Genomic DNA, 12,585 nt, shown 5'->3' on the forward strand with positions numbered 1-12,585 from the left:
TTAATTTGTTTTGTCTCATTTTGAGTTTTTTTTTAAATCATAGCATGATGTGTTGCTTTTTGAGATCTTTGCTTCACTTCTTCACTTTGTCAAACAGGTTGTTTTGATTGATTTCTTGACTCAAGAAGTCTGGCAGTAGTCAGGCCTGTTTGTGGCTAGTGAAATTGACCTCAACCACAAAGATTTTTCCAAAATATCTTTAGCCAATATTAAAATGTAATGATCTGAAACATTTTAATGCAGAAAAATGGCTAAAAATACATCAGGAAGGGGGAAAATATTCATTCATAACACTGTACCTGCTTGAATTTAGTTAGTACTACTTGTGCATCAAAATGAGATGACAAATGAAACGAACACTGTTAATCCACAACCCCATTTTTATTAGAGTTACATGTGGCAAAATTCACATTTCAGGGTTTATGTCCACTTATTGTGGCCTGTCAGTTCTGAAAACCCCCCAAAACAAAACTGTGTTCAGCAAGCATAGTGAACATTTATCAATGTAGCAATCACAATTTATTCAAAGAAACAATACAAACAATTTCAAGTGTTATATAGTATTAACTTTTCCTCTATATCAGTTCTTCTAATGTATTCCTGCCCATACTCATATACTCATAGTGTACATGACTATATTGTGGACAATGATGTAGATATCAAAACGCTGTACAAAAAACAGGATGTACAGGAAAGACACTCCATACAGCATCCAGATAAAAATTAAAAATACAAAAGAGGCACTTAAGAATATCACACAGACATACACATACTCACATATGTACATGTGGAGTATACTAGAAATCAGAATACTTGAGCCCATGTTATCATATAATTCACCTGAAAAGTTATTTTTACAATTATATCAGATACACTTGGCTGGAAAGCAATGTCAAAACCTTGTTAGCTAACATACGCATGGCCGCCTCCTACAGCAAGAACAGCCAACTAAAGAAGTTTTAAACTTCAATCTTTCTTATACTTAACATGGCTTTTAATCTATTGCTACTAGAAGCATACAAATAACTATTAAGATAACACCTATAATTAAAAAACTTAGCTTTTAGTTTAAGTTGACTGGATAGATCAATGCACACTTCCTGATGTCTAATATTTGCCTTTTATTGAAAACTAAACATGACCAAGGAAATGCTGGGGGCGATGAGTTGACATTAACCTGAAATAAATTATTCCAGATTTGTTTTTTGTTTGTTGTTTTGAGTGGCAAGCAAATTCATCTTAAAAGATTCTGGCAGAAATATCAGCAGCACTGAAAACCTAGCCCTAGAAACATTTGAACTCTCAAAAACATGGGCTGAGCTATGGTTGAAACCTAACAAGGGTGTTTAACTTCTCATTTCAGTAAGTCACATTATTGCAAGGTTAGACAGTATCGTCACTATATCATGACTATGATGCACAGCCTTTTAAAACCTACAGCACTTTTAACAGGAAGACACAGATTGTCCAAAAAGTGCAACACACACATAGACAGTATCAAAGTCTGACATAGCTTTGAATTAAAATGAAGCCAATCCGGATTTGCCTGAACCCTGCTTTTTACCTAAAGTCCACCAGATGGCGATAGCTGTGGATGCAAAAAGGCTTCCAGTGCTATAGAAGCCCGTGGAATTCAATTTTTATTTGGTCTTGACCTTTCTAAACCCTTATCTGATGAGTTTATGGGCTTAGTTACTGAATAATAAAAAGATTAAGTCTATTGTTGTAAATCTTGGTCATACAATTTTTCCAAATGGAAGATTATTTGTGGTACAAAATGCTCATTAGCTAACAAGACCCACCCCTCCTTCTCATATCCATACATTTTGGGTAACACTATGGTATCCATCTTTTATACTGTCTATGAGAACACACTGCACACCACCAGTCTGATCACATTAACTTCAATCCATAACTTCCAGTTAAGAATGGAAGAAGGCTTTTAGGTGGCATAACACACTGTGGAGGTGTGGCAGCCAAGCTAGCTCACGGCTGTTTTTCACGTCACTAAAACTCGATATATATAGTATATTATAATATAATGTGATTACAGTAATTCCTACTTTGGAATATGATTTGTATATTTTTATTTATTCATAATTTAACCAGTTTAATTATGCCTGTTTGCTAGTACTGATACAAACACCATCTTTAGCTTGTAACTGGTGGAAATTTCCGGTAACATTGGTACTAGCATTTCTACTCTTTGCTGAAGGATTAATAATATTTTCTGAATTCTTGCCTACAAGACCAGAAAAAAATGAACTGCGACAAACCTATCTGACACACTTTGTATTTTCCCCTTATCTTTTAGACTGAAATACAATGTGCATTATTTTAATCAGTGTAGTCACTGCCATTGGATAATTGGCTTTAAGCAGCCCTGGGTTGTTATATAGCAAAATATTTATTGCACAGTTTTAGATTTCACAATTTTCTGCAGAGTTCACAGGTAATAATGTCACCTAAAGCCTTTCTTTTCTTAAGTATTTCTTAAAGATATCAGCTTACCAACACGTTTTATTTTTTGCTATATAGTTCTGTACAATTTTCAGCGGAATTGGCTACCTTTAACATGTAGAGAGTAAAATCGCAGTGCGGATACATAACTGAGCTGTGCCTAAGATTAACAACAAAGTGAAAATTTCAAGTCAGTGAAGTTAAAAAAATCTATAAGTATTGCTGACAAATTAGTCTTATTTCATATGCTTTTTACATGACATGGAAATAAGACAAATTCTTCCTTTTCACATTTGCTGTACAGACCCTGTACAAAAGGAGCTCAATCCAGGGTGTTGTTTGGTGGAGCTCCAGCTACATATTTCAATAATCTCACCATCCCAACACCAGCAAACATTCAGCATTCCAGGCCAAAACTTTAAATAAGGCTTCTGTCAAACTTTCTCTACTAGTTTAGATAATTTTGGGATTCGGCTATCTTAGCTCAGGATACAAACCCCACCAAAAGCACAAACAAACAAAAAATAACCCAGCTTTAGATTATAATCCCAAATTCAGTTAAGATAATTCTCTTGCAATAAATAAAAGTTTATAGTCAGCCCTTAAACTAAACAGATTCTAATGATGTGTTCATTAACAGCTCAAACATCTGTACCTGTGTTTTACTGCCCTGGTTTGCATGTCCTTCCACAAAGCAAGTTTATTTCTTTACAATTTAAGTGGTTCATTTTGTTTTTTGTTTTCTGCTTTCAAAACTTTTCCCTACAAAGGAATCATCTCATTGAACTCATTCCTCTCTGCTCGAGCTCCCACCATCATCAGTGCTCCTCCCATGTTGGGACCAAGTCCCGTGCAGCCCTTGAGTCCTCCTTCAGCCAGCTCATGGCACATCGTGGCATTGTGGGAAGACACAATATTTCCACTACCTGCAGGTGTGAATATGGTGCTCTCCATCCCCCTCCTCTGTTGCTCTGGTGTTGGAGCAGGCGCCCTAATCCCACTACTTCCAGCACCCACGCTACCTCCAGCACCAGCACCACCTCCCCGCTTTTTAGTTGGTGGTCCCCAGAGGAACGCGTGGGCAGGTCTGTAGTGTTGGCGGGCATAGCAGAGCAAGCGTCGGCGGGTGGCTGGCAGGCGGATGGTGTAGACAAAGTATTCCAGGATGCTGTGCTGCATGTTGGACAGGGTGCCGTGGCACAGCGACTCCTCCAGGAAGAAGCGAACCAGCGGGGCCTTAAAGGCCTCATAGCCGAGCTCACCCAGGGACTTCAGGATGCGAGTGATCCGCAGGTAGTTGTGGTGGGACCTTCAATAAACACGGCGGTTGAGAAAGAGAATTTTGATTGATTAGAATAGTTTGAAATAGCTTTTCTGAAATAGCCATCTAGGACCTCCTCTGTAATAAGTGTCCAAAATAAGTATTTGGACACTTATTTTGAAACATAATCAAATTAACTTTAATTTCAACGGTCACTGGACTGCAAGACTGCACGTACCAATCATTTCTGTTTTTTAGAAACTTTATTTCCTCCTGGAAGTTATTCTTGTATCACCATCTTCAGACCCCATTCCTTCAGTGTCTCTTTTATAATGTTTCTGGTGTAACAGCTTTTTTCCTGCACGATTTGCACGTCCATATCCACTAGCATCAGATAACCCTGTGTTGGTATAATGTCCTCCCGATAACCATCACCTCTCTGTGGACACGGGCGGTTAAAAGTACCCATTTATTGCTCTACCTATACCACTTATCACACGTATAGGTTAAAAGATGGACAGATCACAAGCCTGTTCCACAGCTGACACACACGTCCCTACACAATCGCACATCGATGGGCAGTTTTATGGAACAACCCAACCACTGTTCATTCTGTGGTCTAGATTGAAGTAAAGGTGATGGCCTTCAATACAACCATGATGTAATGTCTGATGTCTCTGGCAATATAATTATTATTTACTGTTTGGTGTGGCTACTTGGCCCATGAGAAATCTAGAAACCAGATTCAGACATCTTTGTGCATTTTAATGGCAAGAGAATGGAAAGAAAATACACTGTTGTCAGCTTTGTTTTCCATGTGTTTAGAGCTTAACGCAACAATTAGATTCAAATGGTTTAAGGAAGGTTTGTGACTGGAGGAGATTGTGGTAATAAAAGGGAAAGTAATGCTTTCCCTTCTAAAAGGTTTTAGGTACAAGGACAAGCACACGCTTTAATGTAAACTGCAAAGTGCGGCATTCAGGTGGTCCTTTGGCAGGAGGAAACACCGTACCTTATCTCAAGCAATGAAAACATCGAAACGGGATGTGAAACAAAAAAAACAACAACAATTGTTCTTTTAAATTGCCCTTTAACCATCTGTTTGTCCATTCAAAACATCCTCTTTCACATTCAGCTGCTGTTAGAGGAGCAATTAAGTTGCAAAGGATTTAGAATGATTGCCTTGCTAAAGGACTGAAAAGCAGCTACTGGCAACTATGCGATAACTTCACACAAATTGTAGCTGCAATTTTATCCCCCCCAAGCTACTGCACAGTGCATTTAAATATATAACGTTCGCAAGTGTGTGTGTGTACTTACTCATTAAGGTGTTGGAAGCGCTCCTGCCAGTTCGGAGCCCGAGCAACATTGCCACTCTTATCCAGCAGCTTGACGCCGTAGAAGTCCAACATGAGGGAATAGGCCGCCAGGAATCTCCGCTTTGCTTCCCGAGTGCTTTGGAATTCCTGATGTGATTCAACACAACAAATCAGAAACAAACAGACAGGTTGTGTACAAAAGCAGCTTTTCTCTTTAGGTGATCAGAAGAAGCAGAAGAGAAAGCTGTATGCAAACACTGGGTAATCGCCCGAAAACGAGTCTGAAATTTCATGAGGGACACATTTCTACCTACTTTTAATGGGAGCATGCACATGCAAACCAGCTGTGTTGTTCAAACAGATGTCTAATTTAGTCAGAGCCAAAGCTGAATGAGTATTTCCCAGAACGGTTGTTTGCTTTGTCACATTTGAGCGACTTATTTAAACGAGAGTGTATCGGCATTCTTAAAACTTCACTCGATTCAAAATTTGCTAAATTTGTGCTAAATTATTTCGGTAGTGAAATGTAAAGACTCAACCATGGGAAACACTTGTGCGATGAAAAGCCACAACTAAAGCAGTGATGCAAAACATTAGCAAAACCGTGACACTGAGCTGTGTTTTCCCCCTGCACTGAAAGCGCATTATAATGCACCTGAGCTGCCAGCGACACTCCACTAACTGTGAGCAACTCATAGTTCTTTGCAATGAAAGCATCAAAATCGGTTCACAGGTGGAAAGCTTTCAGTGTTATATGTCTGAATATAACCACATTTAAGTAAAAAAACGATCTAATATGCTAATGTAGGAAAGCAGAAGTGAAATCTAACACCAAACAACAGATATTTAGGTAGAAACTATAAAAAGAAGAGTGACCGCAGGAGCACAGCTGGAGATCAAGCACATGTCATCACAGTTTAATGAAGCACAGCATTAATAAAGCGGACCATCACAGACTAGTAGAGACAGAATATGTGTACGAAACTCACTTTGATTTCGTCCTGAGTCAGTTCATGTGCGTAGAAGTTGAGCCCTTGTTCTCTTAATGGGAACAGCCTGGGGTACAGAAATGGAGTAAAAACACTGTAAAAACATACAACACAATAACTACAGGGATGTGATGGTCAAGAAATACATCTGCCTACCAAATAATGAAGATAATTACTCAGTGTAATTTCTCAGCAGGTGCTACTGTTTGCTCACTGTGCATGGTATGTAAAGGCTGTCCACCTCTTTCTTCTAGGCTAGTAAAGTGACTGCTAAAACCTTCCCACCGAATGTTAACCTGGCAACCCTACCAGAACTATGTGAATCGCTACATTCACTATATCAAACATGTAAAGGTCAGCAGCAAAAAAGGCAGCCTGCACATAGAGCCTGGAAGTTGCTGTGTATGTACATGAAGACCAAAAACACAAGTAAAATAGTACTGAATAGGAGTGTTTGCCTACTTAACAATGAAGCTAGCATGGATGTGCCAAATAACTGCAGTTCCTTCAATGGCCACATGAGGCTGGCCCCAAAAGCAAGTCGTTCCCCTTTAACACTTGTTGTGCATTGTAACACTTCCATGTTACATATCAAACATGGAAGCCATATCAAGCTAACTACAGTTGTCAAGCTTGATGTGACAATCACCGTTTAAGCCAACGGTCCCCAATCTTTTTTGCGCCACGGACCGATTTAATATCAAACAACATTTTCACGGTGGTAGTCGCGTTGTGTCGCGGATAAAGGTGTCGCGGACAAATACAACAAAATAAAATGATACGACCAAGGCAAAAACTGTGGTATTTTGTAAATATAATAATAAACGCGAATTCACTGTTTAATTGTGTAACTTTATTAGCAGTGTCCTCCTGCTAATAAAACGACTCAACAACATTGAGAGTCACGTGTCTTCTCTGCCCTTTAATGCGCTCTGGTCTCTATGGTAACGCGTAAACATTTCTTTCAAAATAAGACACACAACTACAACACAGGAAAAGACCCAGAGAAACGATAAAAGTTAACAATAAAAACTCCGAAAACCATAAATCTCACACCCGAGCCTCAACTCTCGCGGCTTGGTACCAAACAACTCATGGACTGGTACCGGTCCATGTCCCAGGGGTTTAAGCCACTAAAATCAGTTCTGAAACCTGACTGGACAGGTTAAACTAAGTGAGCGGTCATTAAAATATTCCTGTTTTTTATTGAACTTTAATCTGTAACAGGATAGAAAAAGGAAGCTTTGACATGTCATGTTACCGTGCCTTCTTGCAGGCTAAGAACAACTTGATGCACAAACACACAAGCTGCATGAATATTAAAACAAATGGAGGGAATGTCTCACCACTGAATATAGGTGTGATTGTGCTCCAGTTTGTCATAGTCGCCTCTCCACTTAGAGAGAATCTCCTCTATGTAGATACCTGAGAAGAAAGAGGAGCTAAATAGCTGCAAAATAGATCTGTATTGCATGTGTGTGCGCTTGTGTGTGTGTGTGTGCGTGCGTGTGTGTGTGTGTGTGTACACGTGTGTTTAAACAGTGGATCAGTCCACTAATCTGCTGGGCTTTCCCTGTCAAACTTGACCTTTAGCCAAACAAAACTCACTAAGGCCAGCACTAACATCACTTCTCTCCAGTGTTAACAGATCTGCATGGAGAGTGCACTTTTTTCTCTGTGTGTGTGTGTGTGTGTGTGTGTGTGTGATATCTGACCATCAGGCACTAGAGGGATCTTGTTCAGGTAGAAGCGCAGGTTGCGGTACTCATTGGGCTGCCGGGACCTTCTGAAGTTCTTCACATGAACACACACAGATAAAATATATCACAAAGGGTGTCTGCATTAGTGTGAGTGTATGTGTGTGATGAAGCCTGTCTATTCTCATTGTAGGGTACACATGTGTGTGTTCATGTACCGGGTAGCTGTGCCGATATTTGTAGAGGTCCCTGGCGGCATAGAAACTCCTCTTCATCTTTGGAACAGACTCCGGGGAGTCAGTCAACTGAAAGAGGAAGAAAGAAGGAAAGACAGAAAAAAAAGACTCTTAAGAATGGAAAAAAGAAAACAGATGGTGTGTTGCCCTTAGATGCCATTTAGCTGAATTAAAAACATTTAGTTGCTTGGAACATTAATATCTATGTTTTTCTCATAAAAATGGACAATTTACATCAGCACTAATGTGAACCACCACCAACCAGACACCTCTGTCTAATCGGGGTCATTTTTTTCATAAAATTTAAAGTGAAATGTGTTTCTTTGGTCTTTCTAACCTTTAGGGCCCTGCATGGTCAGGCTCCTCAATATTTATCTGACCTGCTGAAACCACATACATCTTCTTGGGCTTTAAGGTCATTAGATCAGAGACTGCTGGTGGTACCGCGCACTCGTTTTAAAACTCGTGGTGATCGGGCCTTTCAGACTGTGGCACCACGGTTGTGGAATTCTCTCCCACTGTCTCTTCGCTGAACGGACTCCATTGATTCTTTTAAGAAACAGCTGAAGACATTTTTATTTAGAAAAGCATTTGATTAATTTCTTCTTATGCTGTTTTTATAGTTTTATTGTTTTACATTGTTTTATTTACTGTTATATTGTTTTTATATTCCCATTTTCTGTGTTGTAAAGCACTTTGTGATTTTTATCTGTGAAAAGCGCTATATAAATAAATTTTACTTACTTACTTACTTCTTAGGTCATTTACTATAATCCATAAACTATCTCCCTCCTGACTTTAAAAAAAAGTCCAACTTATAAAAACAGAGCAAAACCATAAGTCTAGTTTAACTTTTAAGAAATAATCTATGAAAGATTGCTCCTGTTCGACTGTTATAACCTGCTGGTTCCTGTATTATAAAACAGTGTGAAATAGCCTAATAACAACAATCCCGTCAGCTACTCTGAACGTTATTGCACACAGTTTATGTGTCTGTAGCCTAAAAAGAATAAAACGTTTTCACTTTCTTTGTAAACCTGTAGGCAGTGTAGGGTTGGAGTTATGGTTCCTTAGATTACTTTGATAATTAACAAACATCACGTGAACAGGATGTAGCCCATAACATGTATGACAGTAGTTTACAGTAAGAAACCCAAGACTGAATCCATTTCTTCTCAAATTTGGCATGATTTTGACACCTAGCTTGCACAGTCCCACCTGATGCTGATGCCTACAGTAAGATCACAGCATGGCTGTAGCATGAGGGCTGGGGGGATAAATACGCAGTATTTTAAATACTAGAATTTATTGCACTAACGCTCTCTAGCATTCAGAATTTATTAGTTATTTCTATCTTTACCGTATTTAACATTATCTGTGCTGAATCAGCACATGTACAGACACGGTTTACTCTGAAAATTACACTTGGGAGTTTGAATAGGTTATAATTTTGCGGCAGTAACCTGCTAAATGCATCTAAACTTCCACAAAAAAACAAACAAAAAAAACAAAACAAACTTATTTGGTTGAGTCCATTTAAAAATAAAACATCGCAATAAAGGGCGACCTCGTCCTTATCCTGCCTGGCTGCCGTGTGTGTGGTCATTAACCTGCCTGTACACGGTCCCAGAGGAGGCTGAGCTGCTGCTGATCGTTTGTTCCCGGCAGATAATTCAGTGGTTATGTGAACTCATAACTCATATTGAAATAATGGCAGTATGGCAGAAGGATTGTCGCTATGATTTTCTCATGTGGATTTTTTTCCATTTTAATCTTGCTCTAAATTACGAGGAGAACCTGTCCCCTATAATTTGTCCCCGCGTAAATGTACAGCCGTTTTCCACAGCATGCGTGTACAGCACGTCTTCACGGTACATGAACTTGACGTATTTCTGAATGAAAGTTTGGTGTGAGCTGTGTCTCGGGTGCAGACATCACCGTAGCCCGGTTGTCCTTACTGTGTCCCGGCCTTTTTGCCGGTGGCCCACATGTCCCGGCTCTCCGGCGTGAAACGTACCTGCGGTGTGCTGTCTCCGGCGTGCCCCGCGGCCCTCTCGCTCTCCGCCGGGCTGACGGAGTCGGAGATGCCGCTATCATCTTCAGCCGCCGGCTCGTCGCTCTCCGAGTCCGATCCCCACGTCGAGTCACATTCCTCAATCGTGCTCGGCTCCTTGAAACGCCAGCTGCCCACCAGGTTTCCCATCTAAAAAACATGCAATAACCGCCTTCTTCTTCTTCTTTTTAATTATCGCTTTTTAAAAAAAAAAAAAGGTATAAATACTACATAATTTTGCACCCAGCCTCGTTTTTCGGTTTGCAGAGCGGTGGGTTTGCACTGCGCTCAGTGCGGAGCTTTTAAATGGCAGAAAAGGGGGATTTCCACACTGGAAGGATGATGCGTGTTTCTGTATGAGAGGCCATTAGTGCCGCAGAGGCAAGAGGCGGTCTTAACCTGTGAATTGTATGAAACAAGGTTACAGTTGAGTAAAGCTAAGCTAGAGACTAAAACTATGAGTGGAAAACCTCCAAATAAAAAACCCCCCTAAAATAACAACAAAATAAAATAAAAAAGGGTAGATTACTAATATATGTGTAAGTATACATGTAGTCTACGCTGCCAGTGATGTTGAAAAGGTGCAAAAATGATCAAGAATCAATGTCAGAATTTAATATTGATTCAGTCAAATTAAAGTTGACAGTAAAAGATTAATTTAGCACAGTTTCAATTATTGTTTGCTATCTGGGATAACTAGCAAAAATTGATTTTTTTTTTAACATCAATACAATCAGCTTGAGGACACTTATGCTTACATGTTTATTGGGACTACGAAAGCGTAACACTAAAACAAACACTAATAAAAGCTAAACTTAAATGAGCAAACCCAGTTTGGAATTTTAATAACTGAATACAAAGAATCATATGCTCTTTAATGAAACACAAATTATGATTGAAAAGGTAAAATTAAAACAACTCTCATAAGAAAAAGTGAATGTTGTATCATCAAAATACACATTTGTAGTTAAGGTTAATGCCAAATGTTAACTAATTTAAGAACTTAACAATGTACAGTGTTGTTAAATACATAATTTGTGTTGTATGCTATTGATACAAGGCTTTCTGCAATCACAAAATATGTCCCAGGATTTTTCTTTTGGAATATGTAGGCTATTTACAGTAGCTTAAGCATGTGCCACTGTCTGTCCCTCTGCAACTACTCTGATAAAAACAGTAAGAATGTTCAAAGAGTCCCAAGTTGTTCCCTTTGCAGTCATGGTTACTGACTGAATCCTGGGAGGTTTTTCAGGAATTAATTACAAAAATAATGCCACAAAACTTTTATTCAATTTTATATACTATACATTAACTGTGAATATGTAAAAATGATGCAAATATGATATTTACAGCACATTTCCAACAGAGCTCCAAATCAAATACCTTTATGTTGCTCTTTATGATTCTTTGTAAGTATTTTAAGGAGTCTATCATCATTACTGGCAGATACAATGTTTCTTATTTGCTGTATTCTATTGCTCTGTGGCATTAATCACCTTCTATACATATCATTACAACAACAGCATCAGGACCAGAAGTGCATCACGTGACACAAGAACAGCGATTATGTCTCTCCAGGAGGAAAGTGAAACTGTGTTGGTTGTTCCTTTGGAAAGTCCATGTGATCTTATTGATTTTAAAGTGGATTTCTTAAAAGTGTTATTGTATTTGCCGTTTTGTTTTTAACCCAATTTATAGAACTTAAAAAACTTTTAAAGTATGGATATAAACAGAAAAGAATTACATCCTTATGGTGTAACAAGAGCTCATGTAAATGTTTACATCATGCCACTCTTTTTCTCAGGATAAAAGCTTATAATGTTTGTAAGTGCATACATCTTGTGATAAATTGCCAAGATACCACTTACAGATTTAATAAAGGGAATTCCCTATCGTGTGGCTTGTGGCAGGTTTCAATCAAGCATCTGTTTGTTTCTTATGACTCACAAAGTTGCTTAAATTATCTTGCCATGAAAATTCCTGTAAAGGACTGTTCATTGTTCTTCTTCTTGCTGTTCCGTTTCAGACTTTCTATGAAACTATTTTCTTTCCTCATTTTCCTTTAGTGGATCTTGCAACAAAAAAGCTCTAAATTCAAGAAAAAAAAATGTTAAAAAAATTTTTGCAGTTCGGCCAATTTTAGCTATCATTCAAAGATTTTAGTCCTTTTAGAGGCACAGTCCTTGAGGACAAAAATCTATTTACAGTGTCATGCTAAGCTTTCATATAGGTTCACCACTGACAGCCTGGGTTGTTGGTGAAAGAGGGTTTATTGCAGGGTTTGACTGTATATGTATACATATTAAATAATGAATTAATCAATCGTTAATCATTAATGCAAATATCTAACAAGCTAATCACATTGCAGAAACTAATCCTACATGCATGCAGATAATGAGTCCGTTCCTTGTTGACCACCTGTTAAATCCGGACTTTCAGTCAGGTGACCAACTTGCTACCCTGACGGGTAAAATATTGCTTCATCATGACGGCTAAGTTAAAATTAAAGATGCTCGAAGGATGGCTGGCGGGTAAAGGACCACAGTACGTCACGTCATATGAAAACTATG

General features: G+C 38.7%; 1 protein-coding gene across 1 annotated transcript; it reads right to left on the reverse strand.

The window, feature by feature from the left end:
• Positions 1-360: 360 nt before the first annotated feature.
• On the reverse strand, positions 361-10,860 carry ogfrl1 (opioid growth factor receptor-like 1). Its single transcript, XM_082558139.1, has 7 exons — positions 9,980-10,860; positions 7,945-8,031; positions 7,745-7,823; positions 7,376-7,454; positions 6,030-6,096; positions 5,042-5,187; positions 361-3,769 (listed from the first exon to the last, which is right to left on the reverse strand). Exons 1-7 carry the CDS (start codon positions 10,163-10,165, stop codon positions 3,223-3,225), a joined length of 1,191 nt encoding a protein of 396 aa, XP_082414265.1. The 5' UTR covers positions 10,166-10,860; the 3' UTR covers positions 361-3,222.
• Between the last annotated feature and the right edge of the window lie 1,725 nt (positions 10,861-12,585).

Source organism: Aulonocara stuartgranti, assembly GCF_965226115.1.
Source record: "Aulonocara stuartgranti genome assembly, chromosome: 13".
NCBI classification, from domain to species: Eukaryota; Metazoa; Chordata; class Actinopteri; order Cichliformes; family Cichlidae; genus Aulonocara; species Aulonocara stuartgranti.

What these genes read in the sequence shown, in the direction of transcription:
- ogfrl1 (XM_082558139.1), bottom strand. Translation starts at nt 10,165, where the DNA reads ATGGGAAACCTGGTGGGCAGCTGGCGTTTCAAGGAGCCGAGCACGATT. An exon ending in AATCACACCTATATTCAGTG is followed by an intron (nt 6,097 to 7,375) that starts GTGAGACATTCC and finishes TCTGTACCCCAG; the next exon opens with GCTGTTCCCATTAAGAGAAC. An exon ending in CGCTTCCAACACCTTAATGA is followed by an intron (nt 3,770 to 5,041) that starts GTAAGTACACAC and finishes TGTTTATTGAAG; the next exon opens with GTCCCACCACAACTACCTGC.